The following is a 23,351-nucleotide window of genomic DNA, read 5'->3' on the forward strand; positions in this document are numbered from 1 at the left end:
GTGCAGTGTTGGTCTATTCTGGCTGTCGCATGCATTATCTACCCTGGACAGGCCCATGTGCTGCCAGCAGTGCACAAGGCCAGGGCTGGGGCTGGGGTGCACTAAATTTAGGACCAGTCTGAGACCAAGAGGCAACACTGCGGGCAGGTGATAGGTTTACTTCAGCTGCTTCTTCAGTGCCCCAGGTCGAGGTCTCCCAACTTTGATAAGTTGGTTGAACATCTCTGGATAAGAAGCCTGTTAGAACAAATATGGGGCTAGAGACAGTGACCATGTATTCCACCTACTGTATTGTGGTTCACTTGTGCTGCCTTGTTAATATGTAAGTGCTGTAGTTCACTCGTTATAGACATGATGCTGGGTGAAATTCCTTGGCTTGTTCTGTTCAGGCAGTCAAACTTATATGATCAGAAATTGGCCCCCCTCTGACCATAAAATCTGTGAGTAACATTTTTCCACGACATCACAGAAACTCCAGCGTGGAAAGTGTTCAGGAGATCTGCCAAGAACTGCCTTGGTCTGTAGGCTTTGGTGGGGCAGAGAACATGTCGCACCAGGGCTGCATTTGCCTGTCCTGGTGGGGCAATGATGGGGGGCGTTTGCACAACATTTGAAAGCCATGAAAGAGAGAGCCACATTACTGGACTTGTAGCAGACTTAGCAAAAAAGTCCCTTTTGAGCTAAAGGCACAAGAGGTTCTTTACTAGTTTCCTTACTGTCCAAATCCCTGTAAAATAGTTTGCAGTGAAAAGGCTACCAGACCTTCAGCTCATTATTATAAGGGTCCCTCCAGGCTTAGGGGTGTGTGTATTATGTAACCTGGTCAGATGCACTATAAAGGACACTTATTTGCAAGAAGCAGATCTGCAGACACATTATTGCTGCCTTCTGGGAAGTGCCCCGAGACTGCTAGGAAGTAGCACAGGCTGCGAGGTAGTTTAGGCCAGATATATTACAGGTCCATAAAATATCCCTTCTCTTTCCTTACCCCTTAGGTGAACATTTACCGCTTGGTAACAAAGGGAACAGTAGAAGAGGAGATCATCGAGAGGGCCAAGAAAAAGATGGTGTTGGATCATTTGGTGATCCAGCGTATGGACACCACAGGTCGGACTGTACTGGATAACAATTCTGGGAGATCCAAGTAAGTGTCTGAGGAGGGTGAGGGAAACAGGAGCATCATGTGAAGTAATCAACATGACTCTCACAGAGTCTCAGGGTAGTCCATGGGTAGTTTTTCTGCCAGAAAAGCACTAATGGTAGGAGTTCGCCATTGACTCTGGCTCATGTAGTCATTGGTATGGAAGCCCCATGGCGTGTCAAAGCTAGCCAGGATATAAAGAGCATTTTGTCCTCTCTTGTTTCCTATTCAGTCTCTCTCTACTTCCTTTTCCTATCTTTTCCTCTTTCTCCCCTGTATGGCTAGCACATTTTTTCCTGCAGGATCCCCCGAATCATTAATATGTGAAGAATGTTAATTCCACAGCTGGAGTCCACTAGGATCAGCTGCAGTCTTTCTCTGGCTCTTCACCAGAATGTCTATTTAAATATTGTAATCCTTAGTCACTTCCCCTTTGCAGCTGGAGCACTTGAGGCTGTAGTCATCTCCTGTAGCTGTTGTTGCTCTCGGTGAAAGACCAAATAGTTGGACGGGTATAAGAGAGAGGATCATTTTCTTCTGCAAACTTCAGGAGAAGGAGGCTGTGGGATTAGCTTGCTACTGGGTCTCCCCATCTTGCCCCTTCAGTTTATTTGTCAAGTGATTTAGGACATGAGAGTAATAAAGGCACTGAAATCCAGACCTGCTTAATACCTCCCTTTTGGCAGCCTCCATGCCTTCCAGAGCTTTCTCTGCTTGCTCTTCCTCATTTCATCCTCCTCAGCCCACCCCTGAAGCCATTGATAAAGATAACCTTCCAAACACATAGGAACTCTTCCCTTTGGAGCCACTCAGTACTGCCACTTAATAAGCTGTGATTTAGAGTACAGACCTTCTAGGTGTCATATCAGCAGCCTTCTCAGCACTCCTGGCCCCTGCCAGGCCAGAAAGAGAGAGCCAGGGAACAGGAGGCAAGGGTTTCCTTAGTGCAGGGGAAAACATACACTAAACACCTTTGCAGATGATGAGAAACATAGCTGTGTTTTTATGCTGTTGGAGAGTTGGCTTGGTGGCTTTTGAGAGGTCCAACTTCAACCTTTGTTTCCCTCCTCTCTCCTCCTTGCAGCTCAAATCCTTTCAACAAAGAGGAGTTGACAGCTATTCTGAAGTTTGGAGCAGAAGACCTCTTCAAGGAGCTGGAAGGGGAAGAGTCAGAACCTCAGGTAGTTTCAAGTAACCTCTTCAGGCTCTGAGGCTCTTTGTGAACAGCACTTCATCTGTACATTGGGATGGCGTAGAGGCTTGCCGGTTCACTGACCCTCTTGTTTTGTGGCTGGGGAGGATGGTTTAGGAAACCTAGCAGCTGAATTCAAGTTTCTAAAGCAGCAGAAGGAAGGGAGCAATGAGCAAGCCAACTGTGAAGATCCCTGTAAAAATGGGAGTGTCACAGCTGAGGTTTCAATGATGGAAGTTTTTAAAGGGGAGCTGTTCCTTCTTTTCAATATACATCTGTGAGTGTGTTTGTCCAGGACAGAGCAAACCGAGTCCCCCAACTCTACGAAAAATCTTTGAAAAATATGAAACTCCAGTGGGCGCTTTGCTTTGGTAGTTTTCACAGAAATAAAGGAGTTGGCAGAGCCAAAAAATTGTTGGGTCCCTTTCACCCTGTTTCCATGCATGGTTGTTTGACAGCAGTACTCTGAACAGCACTGTTAATGGCCCAAATAGCATACCACCATTCTGTTTGGGGGAGAAGATCCACAATAAATAGGAGTCAGACTGAAATTTTTTGCTGTTCAACTGAAATAGTCCCTTTATTCATCTAAACCGGGGCGGGCAAAATATGGCCTGCTAAGGGATTTTGTCTGGCCTGCAGCAGGTCCATCAGACCTGCCCAGCCCAGGTGGGTGTAGGGGTACAGTCTGGGCCATGGCACTGTGGTCAGTCTTGCTGCCCCCAGGTGGGCAGCGGGGCTCGCGTGGTGCCTGGACTCTGTTTCTTGGCAGCTGCAATGGTGGTGGCTCCTGGCAGCCAGAGGGGCCTGACCTGGCCTCGTTACCTCAGTCCATCCACCCCGCGCTTCACTGTCGGGGCAGGACTCGTGCAGGCAAGGTGCTTGGCTGGACAGTTGGAATGGGGCCATGGATGGGTGTGGAGCACGGTTCCCTCTAAGATGCACATGTGCATGGCTGCATACAACTAAAAGCATGGCCACACAGAGCCATTTCAAGGCCGCGCACCAGGAGAGGCTGGGGTGGGAGACTGGCACGGGCTCCGCCAGCTCTGGGGAAGTGCTCCACTCCCCGGCCCTGATGTGGGGGAATGGATCACTTCTGCGGAGCCTGCACCAGCTCTGGCCCCCAGCCTCCCGGCTCCAGGCCCCAGCTCCGGCCTCCAGCCCCCTTCGATAAGTGTCCCATGCCGACCGAGGTGGTGTGCTCACAGACTGAGGCAGCACGCTCACAGACTGCTACTCCTTAGAGGGAACATTGGTCAGGTGTGGTGTTTGGGAGCGAGACGGGCGGGGGGAGAAGACCCTGGGATCTTGGGGTGGTGACAGCACAGGACCGGGGCACAGCTGCAATCCACTGCCCACATGCTCCTGAGGTGGACGAGGGTTTCAGAAGCAGGGGCATGCAGGGAGTGGGTCTGGGTTGGGGCAGAGCCATGATCTGTTCCCTGCATGCTTCTGCCTGTGGAGCCCATACCCATTGCAGGGGCGTGCAGGCAATGGATTGCAGTTCTGCCCCAGGATTCACCCCTGTGCTGTCACTACTCCACAACCCCACCCTGTGATCCTGGCCTTGCCCACCCATCCCACTCCCAAACACTTCTCCCCACCCATGGCCCCATAGGGAGTTTTGATGATCTGTTAGAGGAGGGAGAGGGACTGGGGTGCTTATCTGGCCCACAACAGCTCAGCAAAATTCCCTATGTGGCTCATGAGCCCAAATAATTGTCCTGTTTATACTCTTGTCCTACCTAAAAGGTTTTAAGCCCTGACCTCAGTCATAACACCTTTTAAGTATCTACAGATGACTAGCTGGTCTCCCAAACCTCCTCTATTTTGTTCATAGCCACATGATGCATATTTAGCTATCATACCCACCCCCCGCCGTGTAGCCGTGAAACCTCCCATTCCTTTCCATGGTTCATCTCACTCTGGTTTTACACTGTTCCTGTCTGCCTCTTAGGAAATGGATATTGATGAGATTCTGCGCCTGGCTGAAACACGAGAGAACGAAGTGTCCACAAGCGCCACGGATGAGCTCCTGTCCCAATTCAAGGTATAAAACAGATAGGCTTCTTAAGGACAGGAGAATGAGAGGGCCTCTCTGTCTCCCTAGCAGTGGGTGAGTTGAGGGGCTATGAACAACCTTGCCAAATTCAACATCAGTGAAGTTAATTGAGAAGAAGGGATGGATCTGATCAATACTGGCCCAGCCCCACATTGACTTCCCATGAGAAGGCTCTAGCCAATCTCTTGGCAGGCTCTACAGGAGCAAATAGAAACAGTCTTTACCCAGCAAAGGCCTGATGAGTTTGATGCATGGGAAAAACTAGAGATATGCTTATAAGTGATCTTGAGGAAGGGAAAATACACAAGTTACTTATCTTTGGGAACTAAGAAGCTAACCTGACAGAAGCTGAGGCTGAAGCCTCAATATTGCTCATAAATTTCATGTTCCTACTGATAGTTGGAAGAGAAGGCAAAAATAGGAACAGAAAGACTTTGGTTATAAAATAATTACTTAAGCCTTGGCAAAGTTCCTCGAGAGAAAACTTGAGACAGGACCAACAGATCTCTGGTAAGATTGCCAGTGGGTGCTTCCAACCCTAAGGGTGTGCCTTTGCTTACAAGGTGGCCAACTTTGCAACCATGGAGGAGGAAGAGACTGAGCTGGATGAGAAGTCCCAGAGGGACTGGGATGACATCATTCCTGAGGAGCAGAGGAAGAAAGTCGAGGAGGAGGAACGACAGAAGGAGCTGGAGGAAATCTACATGTTACCCAGAATCCGGAGCTCTACCAAAAAGGTACAGTGTGTATGGGGGGAGCTGGGAGAGAATATCACCGGAGGCAAAGAGTAGGGAGAAGGCATTCTGGTGTGAATAGTTTTCTGGATCTGAGACCATCCCTGTCAAAGGGCATTTGAGACAAAGTGGAAATCAGATGGTAGGTCTGTTGTGTGCCGTATGCGTTAGACCTTGGGTCTGTGGTACAACCTTTGGATCCATGATGAAGTAGTAATGTGTCCGACTCATCTTGTGCTTTACAGAAAAAAATATACAAGCTGTGGAATCCATCTAGATTTTAACACAAGGCCAAATAACAAGCTGTTTGGTGGAGGCTAGATTAGAGATTATTTTTGAGGTGTAAATGGGACAAATTGCTGAAAGGGAACTGCTCCTTTTCCACTTAGGTCTGTGGGTGTTTGCAGGGTCAGCTGAGCCCCTCCTTCCATCTACATTGGGCACTTCACTTTGGTAGTTTTCATAGAAATAAAGGAATTGGCAGAGCCGGCAATTGTTAGGTCATTTCTACCATGTATGGTTGTTTGACAGTGGGCTATCAAGTATTCTGAACAGCACTGTTAATGGCAACCTTACCTATTTCCAGGATGTTTGCTTTCCATCTCCTCACTGAGCTTCACAGCTCACCACGGTTTCCAGAAAAGAGAGCACCCTTTCCAAATTAGGTGTTTAAGTAGGAAACTCCATTAGTACAGGGAACTTGTGTTTCATTCCCATGCTTTAGATAAGGTGCATAGTAAGTGTTGACTTCAAACGTGTAAAAGCAGGTTGGTTCAGTGCTTGGGGACTATGGGTTTCTAGAAACTGGAGATCATCATTGGCACCGTGGTGTTTCTGAGTTTGACTTTGGGACCTTCAGTGTTATCACAAAAGTGTTTGGAATTAGCCTGGCCCAAGGAGTCGCATGCTGGTTGCCTTGCAAAAAAAATGAATGAGATAGCAAAGTAGTTCCTGTTACGGTAGTATTGCCCTCTTGTCACGTTTCAGGCTCAGACAAATGACAGTGAGTCGGATGCTGAAACAAAGAGGAGGCTTCAGAGGTCTTCTGGGTCGGAGAGCGAGACCGATGACACTGATGATGAAAAAAGGCCAAAGCGCAGAGGCCGTCCCCGGAGCGTGAGGAAGGATACCGTGGAAGGATTCACGGATGCTGAAATCAGGAGGTCAGTGCTGTGTGCAGGAGATGGGGAGAAGAGTGAGTTTGCGCAGATACAGCCATGACCATAGTTATGTCCCTCCTTCCCGAGCAAAGCACTTGCAAGTGTTGAATCACTTAGTTGGACTGGAGCCACCATCTTCTGAAAATCGCTCTTCTCAGGTGTCCTCTATACTTTGGGGGAGCAAACATTTATTCTGGGATTAATCCATTCTAGGTGGTGGCACTACATGTGTCTCTGTGCCTTCAGAAGGCTGTTGTTGTTTTAATGCAGGAATTGTGAGGAGGAGGAATCCTGTTTTCCTGGCTCCTGTCATTTCTTTCGAATTTCCATACTCTTGGGCTTGCCTCCAGCTGATGGCTTTGAAATGAGCTTGATAGTCATTAGTCAGGCTCCAGCAAGATACATACCTGTAATTCTCCAAAAACACTCCTGAAATTGCCAGCCTCCAAGTGGGTGTGCTTAATTCAGGATTTAGGCAAGGGTGCGTGGGGGAAGCTTGAACTGCCACTTGGCTCAGACCAAGATCTCTGATTTTGACACTGTTGCTAAAGCAATGTTCCTGAGCACCAAATTCACCTCAAGAAAGAAATGTTTCCTTTCAGTTTTAATTTAAATAAAAGGCAAACTGACATGTTCAGTCAAGAATAGTAACCCAAGAATAACTGGTGTGATAGTGAGGTATCCTCCACTCTCAACGTATTACATGTATCAGTTTGGCTGGCGCACAGAATCCCAAGACACCTTTTTGTTTTTGTACTTCCAAGCTGGAACTACCTCTAACCTCTTAAGCCTTTCCAAAGGAGCTTTATTGGAAGGCAGTGTCCAAAGGCTCTGCCAGAGGGGGACAAGAGGCTTTCTTGAGTTTTCACCAACTTAGAATCACAGAATCATAGAAAATGAGTGTTGGAAGGGACCTTAGGAGGTCACATCTAGTCCAACCCTCTGCTCAAAGCAGGGCCATCCTCAACTGGATCATCCCAGCCAGGGCTTTGTTGAGCCAGGCCTTAAATACCCCCAAGGATGGAGATGCCACCACCACTCTATGTAACCTGTTCCAGTGCATCACCCTGCTAGTAAGAAAATACTTCCTAATATCTAACCAAAATGTCCCTTGTTGCAGCTTGAGCCTATTGGGCACCTAGACATATGCCAGACATCTGCTCCCATGAGCTTTAGTTCAAGTATCTCTGCTGCCATTTTGAAGCACGGGACATTGAATACACATGACACTGTGAGTGTTTTAATTAGAGTGGCTCTCAGAGCCACTCTAATTAAAATTCCCCCAATTCCTCCACCCCAGGGCACATGTATAGATGCCCTCTGCTTCTTGTTCTGTCACCTGTCACCACTGAGAACAGTCCAGCTCCATCCTTTTTCGAACCCCCGTGCAGGGAGTTGAAGGCTGCTATTAAATACCCCCTCTGTCTTCTTATCTCCAGACTAACTAAGGGGGCAATCATTACTTCCCGTGATCTGCTGGCAACTCTCCTACTAATGCAGCCCAGTACGCAGTTAGCCTTCTTGCCGACAAGGGCACACTGCGGGCTCGTATCCAGCTTGTTGTCCACTGTAACCTCAGGTCCTTTTCTGCTTAGCCAGTTGGTCCCAAGCCTGTAGCTTCATCCCAAGACTTGGTCCCACGCCTGCAACTTCCTTGCATCTTTGAGCTGCTGGATTTACATCTGCAATAACTAGCTTGTTGCCTTGACTATAAACCAACCCTGAAATTGTATGGAGGGATGAATGTGTTTCATTGTGGAATATAATAGTTAGAGTTTTACTCTTTAGAAGGCAGAGAAAGCTGAGTGAGCAGGAATTTTGGGGGTGGATTTTTTAAAGCAGTTACTCCTTTTTTATTTATTTTTTAATCGGTCGCTGAAGTCATTGGGACTACTCAGAGAGGTAGTATTCTTCAGTCTGGGGTACAGTTGGCAAACTCTAGATCTGTAGCTGTGTGTATGCCATGTGACTGTAAAAGACTCCCCTCCCTGCCTTACAAAAATAAAATCATTTCAGGCTTGTCTGCCTGCTAATGAACAAGACTGGTTGCTAGATGGCTCCACATTTGGTTCTTTTTTTTTTTTCAGTGGTTTTCTATGTTTACAGCATAAGCTTTGAAATTACTAATGACATTTATTTAACACCACTTTTCTCCATGGAAAATAAACTTAATATTTACTAGCACAGTGTGAGCCAAGACGGTTCTTTTTAACTAAAATTATGACTGTCCTTTTTTTTCACTATGACAAATGCCCAGCATTAATAGTAACCCTCTGTCCTCCTCCAGCTCCTTCTAGCCAAGGATTACAAAGCTCTGTGCCGTCATTAATGAATTAAATCTTGCAAAACAGCTCTGTGAGATGCTTAGGCAGTGGAAGTGGAAGCCTGGACAAAAGGATGTGGGAGCTCATGAAACACCTCAGTGTTTCAACTGCACTTAACATTTAGGACCCCTTTTATGAATCAAAGAGAATCAAAGACTCATGGAGAAGTAGGGCTGGATATTTCATTGATTCTGTTTTGAGATTTGTCTGGGTTTTTTTTGTTTAGGTTTATCAAGGCTTATAAGAAATTTGGGCTTCCTCTTGAAAGGTAAGTGTCAAATTGATTCTGCTCTTGAGAAAAGTTATCTGGGCTAATGCATTTATAAATGTGATGTTATTGAGGGAGATGATCAGCAGACTTTTAAATCTGGTGACATGAGAATCTCCATGCATTGCTCAGTCCATGGATGTCTCCAAGGTAGTAGATAGGCCCTGGGCTGCTTGGATGGAGCAAAACCTCACTGGGTCGTTGCATTCAGGGATAATAGAGTAGGAGTTCTGTATTGGAGGCACAGGAACACACTCTGCCTGATCTGGCATCTGTAGTCACTGAAAAAGCTTTCAGGGAAGATCTGTAAGTCATCTACAGTAACATCATGCTATACTGTACTGTAGGGGAAATGTCCTCTTGTCCCCAGTGGCCATCCCAGTGGCCATCACCTTTAGCTCTGAGATGTCAGGATCCCTTACACCTTGTCATTATTTCCCTTGTCATTTTTATCCTAGCTAGTTTCAGCTCTGTTGTGGGGGACAGAGTGTTTGGGAGCAGGGAGCATTTATCTCGCGTTCAGATAGTGCAGGGAAAGTCTTGAGCAACAGAGGATCGTCAGTGACCAAGCCTCCAGATGCATCCAGGAGTTTTCTCTATGCTTTAACAATGGGAAAGTCCACTGTTGTCCAGAGGACTGAATTGTTCAGACAACTCACAGGCAGTTTAAATGGAGTTGGCTGCATTACATTTAGAGTATGATAAACATATACAGTTAATGGGAAGCTCTGCAGCTGCTGGTTACATGCAGGATGTACCTGCCCTGTTGAACAACTGTAGTGGATTTGGTATGAACTTGTTTACAGCCAGGCATACTCAGAGATGCCTCATTCTGGGTATTTCTTTGGGACTGGGAATGTTGCATTGTGTTGTGGGATGCTGGGTCCTTCCTGTATATGGGTCTGTGGAAGGTGGCATCATATCCCATCTTCTGCAATCTGGTATCTTAACCCAGCACAGTGAATGTGGAGAGTGCCGATGCATGCGTCTTGCTAAACAGCGTTATCCTGGTCCAGCCCACAGTTAAGCAATAACTTGCTTCTTGCTGCATCTGCTCTGAACTTTGAAACACTAGGGCAGCAGCTGCGTGGAGTGCCTTGAGATCCTTTCGAGGGTGCTGTGGGGTGCCACACAATGTTAGCAGTTTGGTAGGCACACCTGATTAATGAGATCAACCCAGAGTTTTCAAACAGAAATCCATAGTGTTAAAAACGTAGTGTCAGAAATCCATAGTGTTGTCTGAGTTCTTGGCAACAAGAGTTGTGCTATTACTTTTCTGTAGTCAAAAAGAGTGAAAACTAAGAGATGGCATTTTTGAAGGGTGCCTCAAGTCTGTTGAGGGGTGCCTTGTATCTAGACAGCTTGAGAAACACGGCACTAAGGCTTACTATGGCCTTTCAACTAAGCAGTATTACTCCAGGATTTAACCCTTGTTAAAGATGAACATAGGAATTTCAGTGCATTGGACAAAAAAGGGTGAGACACTTGGGAGTCGTAGCATGAAAAGCTAATTCAGAGATGTCCTTGACACTGGGAGAGATGTTTTGGCTCTCAGTTAAGGGCAGCTAATGTAAAAAGAAAAAAAAAAAGTTGAGCTAAAAAGAAATGTTTTCCCAAGTATAATAGGAACTGATCAGTTTTATCTGGAAAGCATCATGCCTGAATCCTAAAAAATTGACTGTGTGCAATGTGATGGATTATTAAAAGCTAAGAGAGAGATTCTTCATGCAGGGGAGGTTATACCATGTACAGTTAGCAAGGAGGCTCGGAGTTATATAATCTGAGCACTGTTAGCAGCCAGAGTTTGAGCCTGAAGCCTTTGGTCTTTTTTTCCCTTTCTCAGACTGGAGTGCATTGCCCGGGATGCTGAGCTGGTGGACAAGTCTGTAGCCGATCTGAAACGTTTGGGGGAGCTTATTCACAACAGCTGCGTGTCAGCGATGCAAGAATATGAGGAGCAGCTGAAAGAAAATCCCGGTGAGGGTGAGTGAAAGCACTGCATGCTGGTTGCACTGACGTCTTTGTGTTGATCCACGGTGCTACTGGGGGAAGTATCCCTGTTCTAGATGAGGTGGTGGGTCAGATTAGCAACGACACGGGCAGTGGTCTTGTCACTGAAGAATAAGAGCTAGCTTAAATTTTGCTGCTTCTCTCACCTGTAGAAAGCTAATCCAGTTCTAAATCCTTGCATCTTTCAGATGGTGCTTATAATGAGAGAAATAAGTCATCAGCTTATTTCAGGTTGGCGCACGAAGCCAACCACAAAACCAGGGCATATTTAACTGCTTTCTGGGCTGGAATCAACCCAAAGCGTGCATCCTTCATTAGATCTGTGCTTTCAATTACCACCCAGAAACATTCCAGTGCTCCCATGGCACTGGGCCAAAGTCGTGTACATACTTCTAAAGATTAGGTCTGGGAGGACTTAAAAGCCCATCATTGCATCTGAAATTTTTCCAGTCTGTTCATTAATGTTTTACATTGAAATCTTTGTTGCTTCTGAGCAGGGAAAGGGCCTGGGAAAAGGAGGGGCCCAACCATCAAGATTTCTGGAGTCCAGGTCAACGTCAAATCCATCATCCAGCACGAAGAGGAGTTTGAAATGCTGCACAAATCCATTCCCACAGACCCTGAGGAAAGGAAGAAGTGAGTGTGGACAGCTGGGTGCGCAGATGGGGGGTGGTTGAGTTTTGCGATGGCCAAAAGATAGCTTGGGAATATGGTTTTACTTTACACCACAGCCTTGAATGAGCCCCTCACCCCCGTCTTGTGTTTGAACTCCCCTCAGATACTGCCTGACCTGTCGTGTCAAAGCTGCCCATTTTGATGTCGATTGGGGAGTGGAGGAGGATTCTCGCTTGTTAGTTGGAATTTATGAACATGGCTATGGAAACTGGGAGCTGATTAAAACAGACCCCGAACTGAACTTAGCTGATAAGGTAGGTCTCGGGATGCTGCTTGCTATGGTTCCTTGACAAGTTCAAGGAGACACATTTGCTTTGCTTCAGAAGTAGATGTTCTCTGAACTGCTTCAGAAAAATAGTTTGAGGAAAACTGTGACCTCTGTGGAATGCTGCATCGTGCCTGGTGGAAACCAGAAACCAGAGTTACGTTACTTGATTGACAGTGAATTTGCTCTGAACCACTCCATATAAACCACATTGTAACAACGTGTGAGGAAAGCAGTGACAATGGCATTTGTGGCGAACTGCACAGTATTACGAAGTCTGGCCCTAGTGATTGTTTCCTTGTGCATCTAATGAGTATAAAGAGTTCTTCCCAGTATAATGACAGTGCTTCAGGCTCTGGGGTCAACTTCTGACTTCAGGTAATGCCGCTGCTAGTGGATACAGATGTGCAGGAGCAAAGATCAGATTAAGTTGTGATGTGACTGAGTTCCCTTGCATGCAATGCAAAGAAAAACAATTTAAAACTGAAATGAATGCCGCAGACATGGTTGCGGGAGTTCAGTGGGGTGTTAAAGAAATACTCCTGTAAATCTGACTCGCATCAAGCTGGAGAAAGCCTCCTGTAACCCATAATGGAGGGTCCTAGCAGGCTGTGCTCACACATATGCTTTCACCTCAGTAACAGTCGAGGTGTGGTAGCCCTTCACATCTCGAGAGTGCTTTGTGCTGAGCTTTGTTTGTGCCTGGGAGCCAGGCTAAAGTAGCTTCCTTGAGGCTCCTCTACTTTCCTGGATGGGAGGAAGGGGATTAGTAGTGTGTACCTGTTCCCTTCACAGTTTGATAGGTTCGTGTTGGTGTTTTGTTTTATCAAAAGATCCTACCTGTTGAGACAGATAAGAAACCTCAGGGAAAGCAGCTCCAGACCCGAGTCGACTATCTGCTGAAACTGCTGAAGAAAGATTTAGAGAAGAAAGAAAACACGAAAGACGGAGAAGAGGTGAGAGTGGGCCAAGTGTCCCACGAGCATTTGGACATTGTGTAGAAGGAAACAACACAGCCCAAATGTCCAGCTCATTAAATAGTTTGTTTGAGGGGTTCATGGATGTGTCTGAACTCTGATCACTTCATTGTACTAAAACAAGGTTAAGGAGCGGGTATTAGTGGATAAGACACAGAGACCCTCTGCTAACTTTACAGGCCTGTCACTTTTTTTCTTACCTATAAGTGAGTGCTCTTGATGTGTGACTCACTGGAAGACCCGCTAATGGTAGCAGGCCCTAAGTCTTTCTTAGTCCTGTCAGTAGCATTTTAGTGTCAACGGTCTGTTCGTTCACAGTAGGGTTTTTTGCACTCAGGATAGCTTTCTTAGGCCTCTGATGCATTTTCTGTTTCTAGCCAACATAAGAGCCGCTGGCCGATTGTGGGTTCTCGCAGCCTGTCAGTGGTGCTCTTTGCCCTTTGCTGCCACCTCCCATTGCCCAGAGCATCTGAAGGAAAAGTGGCGTTTCTCTTTCCAGGAAGCTGGCTGAAGCTGTGTCCTAACTGGGTTCTCTCTTTACGTAGAGCAAACTAAAGAAGAGGAAACCACGTGTAAAGAAAGAGAATAAAGCTCCTAAAGTCAAAGATGAGCATGGGAATGAACTGTCCTCACCTCGGCACTCAGACAACCCATCAGAAGAGGGTGAAGTCAAGGTGGGTGAATCCAAGCTGAAGTGGCTTTTCCAAGTGTTTCTGAACTGCATTGGTGCTGCAGAAGATAGGTTTGAACAGCACCTAGAGCAGTGCTTCCAGTGACCAGCAGAAAACCTAGTGTTAAACTTCCGTAGGAGATTAGCAGATCTGCCCAAGCAGTGGGCTTAATCACTTGTGCATGGAGGACATAATAAAGCTTTGATATAGATCAAGGCTTCTGACCCTGTAAAGGAGAGAATTCTTTCCATATCAGGAAGCTTACTATTAGCAAAGTTTATCAGGGTTGTGTCGTTCCATGAAAGGGAGTCTGTGTGTGCATGGCTTGGCAGGCAGTTTGAAGGTTCGCTCGTGCTTCTGATCGGTTGCTATGTTAAGAGCTATCTGATGTGTACTCTTGACAGGTAAACTGGATTATGGAACAGTATATTTGTTTGTATTTTGCCAGCCCACTACAGGTGGAGGTTGATTTAATTCATATCCTTAAGTGGGAAAGTTTATAGGGGATTAGGCAGATTACTGCCCTGGCCTTGCTTTCAGATTAAAAGGAGCAAGGAAAAACTGAGTGAGCTGGAAGACTTAGCTGCTGTTCAGGAACACGTGCTTTGTAGAAGTAAGGGTGTGTGAAGTGAGGGACTCTGGTTTTGTGAGCAATAGTTCAGTCTGTGCTGTAACTGATTTTCCAGGAGGATGGTTTGGAAAAGAGCCCAGTGAAAAAGAAACAGAAGAAGAAAGAGAACAAAGAGAACAAGGAGAAACAGACAACCACTAAAAAGGAGAAGGAAGGCGACAAAGAGAAAAAAAAGACAAAGGATAAGAAAGAGAAGGTACTGGCTGTGTTTCATGTGGAGCCTTTAGATCCAGGTGTTCCAGGCCTTAAATCATGTTCAGGATTTATATTCAAATCCCAGGTCTGTTGATGTGTATTGATTTTGTAGAGCTATTTAATTGAGAGAGGGATGAAATCCCAAAGGATAATATTCAGGAGAGGGCTTATTCCCCTTTCAAGCCCCCAGAAGTTCATGGAGAGGTTTAGCTGGAAAAGGAGGAAGAAAATTTCTGCACAGAAGAATGGGAAAGCATAACATATTTGCAGAGTTTGAAAGTGAGAGAGAGGGAGGACTCCCCAAGGCTAGGGACAGGCATTACACACAAACCGGTTTAAGTGATCAGAAACTGGTTTAAACCTGTAACAGAACAGATGCTCAGTGCACATAAACTGGTTTAAAAATGTCTGAAACTAGTTGAATGTAGTATCAGACTTAACTGATTTGGCTCAAACCAGTTTATTCGATGCGTGTCGCAGACCCCTGCGGAACAAAAGGGCAGAATAGCTGGAATCTGTGACCAGAGCGAGAAGAGCCGGGAGCTTGAGGGTGTCGGACTTTGGTCCTGGGCTTGACAGGTCCCTGTGCAATCCCCTCTAAGTAAAATCTACCCAGAATAACCCAACTGTCCAAGACCCGCACACACCACAATGTGATGTCATGTCTGCTCACATATCCGCTGACTGTGATTCTCTCAGCGCAAGTGTCAGGCTTGGGACAACGCGTGGCCAAAATCCTACTTGAATTTCTAGTCACTTGCCCTGGGCAGGATGCAGGCTAGACAAAAAGACGCCTAATGATTTCTAGAAGCACCTGCTCATGGAATAGATGTGTACTGAATACTCAGTCCATCCTGAAATTGAAGTCATAAGTCAAAGCTGAAATCTTTTGGAAAATACTGGTGTAAAGTTCATTTTCCAGTGGTGTGCAGCCTGGCCTCAAAGCTAACACTGAGGACCAGGAGCTGTGAAATGGTTGTGCTGATGACTCTTAACAGATTTTGTGTGTACCCTCGGGCACTTAAGTCAAACTTTTCAGTAGTGGCCAGTGATCTTGAATACCCAGTTTCAGAGCAATTGAGCTTGATTTCCAGTGGTTCTGAGGACACGCAGCTCCTCCTGACTTCAAATGGAGCTGCAAGCCCTTGTAAATCTCCTGTTGTGCTGAAACCCGACCCTTCGTAGGGGCACACATTCCACATCTCCAGTGTACTCTGTCCGCAGGTCCTCACAGATGAGTTCACTCGTATCCAGATTACACAAGGGTGACACAAACTTAATTTCTTCACTTGCAAAACACCCTGAGATCTGCAGAAGGAATGGGAAATAACAGTGCTGGGGCGATGTTACAGTTGTAATATCCAGGAAAAATCTGGGAGGGAAGGTTTTTTTGTGGCTGCTGTCTTATTGGACCAACTGTATGTAGTGTTGGGAGGGACATAGACAGGCTTTTGGGTACCATTGTATACTGGCATCCAGCAGTTTGTCTTTCTCAGCTATATGGTTGGTCCCATAAATACAGTTGCTGTCAATGCCCAGGCATTGATGGCTTAGTGGTACAGCTTTTGCCTGCCATGTGGCAGACCTGGGTTCATTTCCCGGCCAGGGCACCAGAAGATTTAGTTGTTTGCAAAAGGGAATCCCCACTGGGGATTTTTTGGCTATAAACTCTTGGAAGATCGATTCAGGCTCAACATTAGGAAAAACACATTCACAGTCAGGGTGTCCAGACTGGAATAAGCTCCCTCTGGAGGTGGTGCAATCACCTGCCCTGAAAATTTTCAAGAGGAGACTGGACAGTCACCTTGCTGGGGTCAACCTGACCCCCAGTTGTTTTTCCTGCTTAGTGCAGGGGGGCTGGACCTGATGATCTTCCGAGGTCCCTTCCAGCCTTACAGTCTATGAATCTATGAAAAGATAACCCACAAAAGCCCTTGCCAAATAGCAGTGTATCGTTTATGAACTGTTTTCAGTAAGACAGGCAGGCAAGGAGAATAGTTAATAGGACCACTCAGAATCAAGAGTTTTGTTTCTTATAGGCCAAAAGCAGTGATGCAAAATCTGGAAGTAAAGGGAAGAGATCTCAGGGTCCTGTGCACATTACTGCAGGAAGTGAACCCATCCCCATTGGCGAAGATGAGGATGATGACCTGGACCAAGAAACGTTCAGCATAGTAAGTATTTTCTTTTGGGGACCAGAGCTGCAGAGGGAAAGCTAGGATGTGCCGTCACTCAGTTATCACTTTCGGTTACTCTCTGGGGCTTTATTTATCTTAGTGCCAAGATGCCACAGTACAGTTACAAATTGTTACCCTAATGTGGACTCCTCTCTGCACGGGCAGCCTTTGAGGGTTTTGTAGACTTAATGGTTTCCGTTCTAGAGGGAAACATACTCTCTGTATTGTTTAGCAGCAATCCCAGCCAGCTAATTTGAGAGCATTGGGAATAAGCTCCCAAAGGAATCCAAACAGACCTTCACCTGGGGTGGAGGTGGCTGATCTCACATGGGCCCTGACATGGAGGAATACTGAAGACTCCAAATAGGGACCTGGGTGCTTCCATCCTCCCAGAAAACCATCACAATGTTGAAATAAAGCAGGAGAGATTTGAGTTACTTCCCTTCTAAATTCTGCCCCATGTAGTCACGCTGGTAATGCCCGCTTCATCCCTTCATCCAAAACGACGTAAAATGGAGGCTTAGAAGGGGCAGTGCAGCACTCTCTTCATCCATACTGAAGGTTTACATTTCCCATGGCTTTTTTGACAGTCATCAGCCAAAGGTGCCCCTGTAGCTGTGTGGGGGGGGTCTGGTTCCTTCAGTAACCAAGGAGTTAACAGGTTATTCCTGTGCTGGAGGCATAGAGAAAGTGGGGTGGGTGGGGGTTGAGAAGCACCTTTTATGGCGTGGAGGAGCTGCAGTGGCTCATTGAGCCAGGTTGACTGCCAGTGCGTCCCAGACTGTAAAGGAAAACTCAGCAATGCAGAGTGTGCTGCAGCAGCACATTTGCCTGGTGTGGGTGACTGCAATACCAGACCCAAAGACAGTCTGTTACATTAGACTCTTATCTGTTTGCCTTACATAGCTAAAGGGATATGAGCTTGAAATCTGGATGCCTGTGAAGACGACTTTATTGGTTTCAAGCACTACATTTGCCCCAGCTGCCCTTTGCTGGTTTTTGTGATTTTTCTGGTCCCTCTCCTAATTTTTTATGCATTTCTCTCCTTTGTTATAACCAAGACCCACAGTCAGCACGCAAGTTACTTACCGACTACGTGCAAAGTGTGGTCACGTGCAGAAAGTAGAAAATAATTATGGTTTCCTCTCTCCTCTTCCAGTTTTGTTAAAGCAGTAAGTAAAACTTTCCCAATTGGCTAAAGCAGTTTTAAACTGAATGCCCCTTGACCCAGCACCTTTAATTTAATGCAGGCATGCTCCAACTCTTCCCTGCTTATCCATGTGAGCAGTAGGATAGTAGGCTCAGTGCATGTTTAGTATCTGCAGAGCAGATTATTGGCCTCCAGAAGGGAATTGGGTAAGTAGATGGTTGTGAGGAGACTGTCATCTCTGCCTCATTACATCATAAAGTGTCTTACAGACGACCATTTCTATAGCATACTTCTCCTTATTTTAAAGGGAGAGAAAGCTAAGAGGCAGTATGAATGAATTTCTGCAGCTATGATGAGCCCAACAAGTGTTAGCAAAACCAGTAAAAAAAAAAAATTAACAAAGTTCTGCTCTGTCTTGCTTCTCCCAAGTGCAAAGAAAGGATGAGGCCAGTGAAGAAGGCCTTGAAGCAACTGGATAAGCCAGATAAGGGATTGATGGTGCAGGAACAGCTGGAGCACACCCGCAGTTGCCTCCTGAAAATTGGGGATCGCATCTCAGAGTGCCTTAAAGCATATAATGACCAGGATCACATTAAGCTATGGAGAAGGTAACACGCCTTTTGGGTTTCTTTGGTGAGTTTGTGAATATGGAAGTGAAAGGAGTGTGCAGGGGATGCTGGATTTACAGTCCTGGAGGCAAAGGAAGTCCAGATTGTGTGGTATTCCCAGACTTTCTCACCAGCTTGTTCTAGAGTTACCTGCTGAGAAATGAGGGGCTGAGACTCCACAGCTCTGAGATGATGGCTTTACCTGTACCCAGGTCAGCAGTATTTTTGGCCAGAGTACCAAAAACACCCCAGCCTCAACCCATGCCTCGACTTGGCATACCAAAGGTAGATGGTAGGGGAGCTGCAGGGGGCCCAATCCTTGTTGCTGGGGACAAATGCACATGCACCTTGGGACACATGGCAGGGAAGGGGCCTGGGGCAGCACAACCTTGGTTCCTCCCCCGTCATCTAACTGGAGGCACACGCAAAGTTTCCACTGCCACAGAGCCCAGCCAAGGCACCAGAGCCTGGCGCAGCTGTTTGCAGACTGACTGCCACAGCTGGCCCAGAGTCTGGGCAGCTGCAGCAGATATCTGGGAGGCTTCGAACAGCTGCACCAGGGCCTGGAGTCCTGACTTCATGACAGTGGCTGCTGTCTGCTCACTTTGGGGCACCTGGTGCAGGAGGGGTGCACCCCAAGCCGTGTGTGCAGCCACTATGGCCCCAGAACCCAGTGGGGACTGTGGAGCCCCGTGCAGCTGTTTGCAGCTGGGCTTGTAGCCTCCTGGCCACCTGCTGCAAGCAGCCTGGGCTCTGTGGGCCAGGGCTCCATTGCTGACCCCTGACCCCTACCCTTACTTAAGTGTAAGAGGTACTAATATCAGTCTAAGTCACTTTCTTATCTGCTTGAGCTAAATTGAAGCAAACCACTCCTAAGCTAAATGTGCCTACCATATCTTCTAATTAAAACAGATGCAGATTGGTGGGTATACCAACTTGGGGGTACTCTGGTCTGAGGAACTGGATTGAAATGGCTAACTCCTGTCTAGGCTCGCCACTCAGATATAATCTTGAAATACCGTTATATAAAAACCAGACAGGTGACAGCCACTGTCCCACCTGAGTGGAGTAGGCAAAGTAGTTTAATAACATCAGTGAGGGAAAGGATATTGGATTTTAAATCTCCCATGAGGTTGAATTAGAAGCACAGCTAGAGGGCACTTTCCCTTTTAAAATGTGTGGGCGGGTGAGTGGATTAGTCTTGACAGTTCCCTTTCCAAGATGAAAGGGATTTTTCCCCAGTCTTTGCATCCATATTTATTACTTCCTTTGGTCTGTTGTTAAGTTTCACCATCTGAGGAGAGACCAGACCAAAGATATTGATGGGAAGGCTGGAAGACTGTTTTGGAGGACAGATAAATCTGTGGCTAACCTGCTGCAGTGGGACTCTGGAGTCCTGGGTCCAGTTCTCAGTTTAGTTCATAAGCCATATGAAACTCTGGCATTCAATCTTAGTGAATTGGTACCTCATATGTCAAGTGGGGTGAATAACTCCCAGCGCTTCACTTCTCCCATCCTTGTCTATCTTGTACGTTTAGACTGTAAGATCTTCAGGGCAGGGAATGTCTTAGTTTAGTGCCCAGCACTCTGGGGTCATGATTTCAGGAGGGGCCTTCAGGCTCTTTTACTATAAATAACATTTGGAGAATATTGTTGTTGGCACCATTAGGATGTATATAATGCACTTTCTACTTTGTGCAATGTAATTTGATAACGAAAAGCCAACCGTTTCAAGTATGTGTAGGTACAACTAGTGTGCAGGATGCGAGTTCTGTGTTTTGTACCACTGTTCTAATGAGGAAGACAGAAGTTATGCTGTTGTTTCATAATTAACAGAAAAAAAATCTTCATGTCCCTTCAGGAACCTATGGATCTTTGTGTCCAAGTTCACCGAATTTGATGCCAGAAAACTGCACAGGCTCTACAAGATGGCTCACAAGAAAAGGTCCCAGGAGGAGGAGGTAAGATCTGAAGGAGGGTTTTGTCCTGGGCAGAGTGCTCTCTCCTCACTGGAAGTCTCTCCTGCCTCGGCCCTCGTTAACGTTATTGGTGCTGTTTGAGGAGAGCAGTTGCTCACAGCCCGCCCGAGGCATTTGGCTGGCAGTTGAAGTGGAGAGCGGTGTTTCTGTGCCTTCTGTTGTGCTGTAAATCTCTCCGTTGACCTCTCCAGGAGCAGAAGAAGAAGGAGGATATGTCTGGAGCCAAAAAGCCATTTCGCCCGGAACCACCAGGCTCCAGCCACGACTCTGTGATGTCTCAGTCTCACATGCCTCACAACCTGCACTCTCAGAAACTCCACCTGCCTCCCTCCCACCCTCAGCAGCAGATGCATGGCCACCAGCGGGATAACTACAGCCACCCCAACAAGAGACACTTCAGTAACACAGGTGAGTCTGATACCAGGGCATCAAAGAGAGGTTCTCCCAGGTCCGCTGTTCATCCCCAGCCCAGGTCTTCTCCCAGCGGTAAATCCCCTGGAGCTTTGGAAGTGTCCCAGTCTCCCTAAGGAGATGACGAGAGAAAGTACCAACCAGATGTTAGCCATATATGTTACGCAGGTACTATAGGAATGGGGACAATATAGGAAAATAGAATTAGGACATTTTCCCTTGTATGTGATGTATGTTGGTCCCAGTTAATTTCATTTGTTGCCACAAGACCCCTTTTAAAGAATCCTCTTCCCTTCTGGTATTTTTTAGCTATTACTAGTTTGCTCAGCATCCCTGGATGTAAGCCTCAGGAGAGCCCTGTAAGACCCACAAAGCTACACTGAAATCTTGACTGGGACAGACAGAACCACTGCTCCAAGTAGGGGGTGAATTAACATTTAAGCATGTCGCTGAGGCTTGTAGCCTGAGTCACGTTTTGGTCTGCACTTGAAGGGAGGGTGGGGTACAGCCATCAGGCCCGTGCCTGAATGAAACCATCAGGCCCATACTTTCTAAATTGCAGATCGAGGTGACTGGCAGAGAGATCGAAAATTTAACTATGGTGGTAACAGCAACCAGGTCTGGGGTGGAGATCGGCATCACCAGTACGAACAGCACTGGTACAAGGATCACCACTATGGGGATCGCCGGTCTCGCGGCGACCCTCACCGAAGCTCTGGGAACTACCGACCAAATAACCTCTCCCGCAAGAGGCCGTACGAGCCGTACAATAGTGAGCGAGACCACAGAGGACACAGAGATTATTACGACAGGTAACTATTCATCTGGATCATCCTACACAGGCTGGAAGGAGCTGGTAACCAGTCACCCAGCTGCTGGTTTCTTTATATCCTGGCTGCCACAAGGGGGAGCCGAGAAGCTCAGTGACCTGCCTGGGTTTCTTGGCATGGAGCTCAGTCCAGGTGCAAGCTCTGATGCTTAATTGAGCTTTTTCTGGCTTTTTCTGGCTTGCTGGGTTACGTTGGTCTGGACATCATTTCTGCCCTGGCATCTGGACTGTAGTTGTCTTCCCCTCCCACCCCCCTTTGTTAATCTCTAAATAAGGGAGTGCTGATCCCTTGTTAGCTCTTAGTTTGCTTGTGCTGCTGACCAGGAATTGTCAGACACTATTGGAAGCTGACTGGGGAACTTCTTAAATGACTTCCCTCAGTTTCTCCTTTTCTCTGGCCATCCCAGCCATGTCCAGCTTTCATCTGGCTTCACCCTGAAAATCTTTTCCTCCCTGTCCCAAGGATAGTTTCTTTCTCCCCTGCACACGGAGGTAATTATTTGAAGTCCCGTGGGCCTTATGGCAAGGGAAGGGGGTGTAATCTCTAAATTGGGCAGTGACAGTCTACCTGATTTGATTCAGCAGTTTCAGCTGGATACAGTTATCTTCCTGAATGTGGTCCAATGCACTTTGCATGGAGTAGTTGTGGGTTGTTAACAATCAGCTGCTGCCTTCCAGCCTAGCTAGCAGTGGGTGAGGTAACGGTGTGCAATTAGGATTTGCTTAACTTGCAAATGAGTTGGATAAATAAGCGCAGAGGATGCACCTGCTTTTCCCATTGTTTACGAGTAGCCCCCCGTGGCACTCTCTCTGCTGTTCCTGTGCTGTTTACGTTTCCTTGGGAAAAGGTGGCTTGTCCAGTGTGCCTGCAGAGCACACCTCCAGGGCTATGTAAGTCACCAAAGTGTCATCCAGATGCCAAAGTTAGCCCATACGTGGAGTCCTTCAGGGTGGGAGGAACTATGCGAGTGCCTGCTGCCGAGCTGATTTTCCTGTTTGTGTTTTCTGTCTAGACACCATCACGATTCCAAGCGGCGACGGTCCGATGAGTTCAGGCCCCAGAATTACCACCAGCAGGATTTCCGGAGGATGTCGGATCACAGGCCGCTCATGGGATACCATGGCCAGGGACCTTCGGACCATTACCGGTCCTTCCACATAGACAAATCGGGGGATTACAAACAGCCACTTCCCCTTCCTCACCCCCAAGTCTCGGACCCTCGCTCGCCCCCGTCTCAGAAATCCCCTCACGATTCCAAGTCGCCCCTCGATCACCGGTCGCCCCTGGACAGGTCATTAGAACAGAAAAACAATCCAGATTATAACTGGAACATGCGGAAAACATAAAGCGATCGGGAGGAAGAGAGCACGTCTGAAATGTTTGGTCTGATGCAAGAGCAGCTGGTTTCTCACACCGGTAACCGGAGACTCTGAACATGCTGCTATCATCCTGTTGGGCGACAGAGGATTTGAGGGAGCAGGCAGGGGGGCTCTCCCCAGCTCTTAGTTCTGGTCTGGATTCCTTGTTGACTTCCCTCTTCTCCAGCTGAGCGTTGGAACCAGATCTGTTGCCCTTCTTTGCTGGGAGGTGCAGGTATCATCCTTTGCTTTAGAGTTTTGTTTTCCAAATCTGACAGACTCTTGCGAGTATTTCACAGCTGCAGAGCTTTCCCCACAACTAAGAGTGTGGATTGATGCTGCTGAGGACTCTGCGGACGGTTCTGTGCGCCCCGTCTGACTTGATGTTACATGACGGATGCTGCTGTGGGGTGGAGAGAAGCCAGTCAGGCTGAGGCTCAGATGTAGTTGTGGTCGGGGTGGGAAAGATTTGGGGAGAGACGAAAGGTTCCTCCTGGAGTACGTAACTGAACTGGTTCGCAGGCCTGGGA

At 47.1% G+C, this 23,351-nt stretch overlaps 1 protein-coding gene across 6 annotated transcripts in view; it reads left to right on the forward strand.

Moving 5' to 3' along the window:
• Nucleotides 1–23,345, forward strand: part of CHD2 (chromodomain helicase DNA binding protein 2) — a 71,514-nt gene extending 48,169 nt beyond the window's left edge. For 4 of the 6 annotated variants that reach the window (XM_019533761.1, XM_019533764.1, XM_019533765.1 and 1 more), the window contains 18 exons: nt 996–1,144; nt 2,226–2,322; nt 4,294–4,386; nt 4,962–5,135; nt 6,120–6,295; nt 8,843–8,884; nt 10,728–10,867; nt 11,392–11,530; nt 11,673–11,823; nt 12,668–12,790; nt 13,357–13,498; nt 14,167–14,309; nt 16,348–16,482; nt 18,065–18,243; nt 20,105–20,204; nt 20,414–20,630; nt 21,196–21,445; nt 22,476–23,345. In XM_019533761.1, coding sequence (XP_019389306.1) covers nt 996–1,144; nt 2,226–2,322; nt 4,294–4,386; nt 4,962–5,135; nt 6,120–6,295; nt 8,843–8,884; nt 10,728–10,867; nt 11,392–11,530; nt 11,673–11,823; nt 12,668–12,790; nt 13,357–13,498; nt 14,167–14,309; nt 16,348–16,482; nt 18,065–18,243; nt 20,105–20,204; nt 20,414–20,630; nt 21,196–21,445; nt 22,476–22,809 — 2,784 coding nt within the window. In that variant the 3' untranslated portion in view covers nt 22,810–23,345. The remainder of the gene's footprint in view (nt 1–995; nt 1,145–2,225; nt 2,323–4,293; nt 4,387–4,961; nt 5,136–6,119; nt 6,296–8,842; nt 8,885–10,727; nt 10,868–11,391; nt 11,531–11,672; nt 11,824–12,667; nt 12,791–13,356; nt 13,499–14,166; nt 14,310–16,347; nt 16,483–18,064; nt 18,244–20,104; nt 20,205–20,413; nt 20,631–21,195; nt 21,446–22,475) is intronic. The other 2 variants (XM_019533762.1, XM_019533763.1) reach the window with 2 other exon arrangements.
• Nucleotides 23,346–23,351: the final 6 nt, after the last annotated feature.

The sequence above is a fragment of the Crocodylus porosus genome, unplaced genomic scaffold (assembly GCF_001723895.1).
Source record: "Crocodylus porosus isolate Cpor-Errol unplaced genomic scaffold, CroPor_comp1, whole genome shotgun sequence".
Lineage (NCBI taxonomy): Eukaryota > Metazoa > Chordata > Crocodylia > Crocodylidae > Crocodylus > Crocodylus porosus.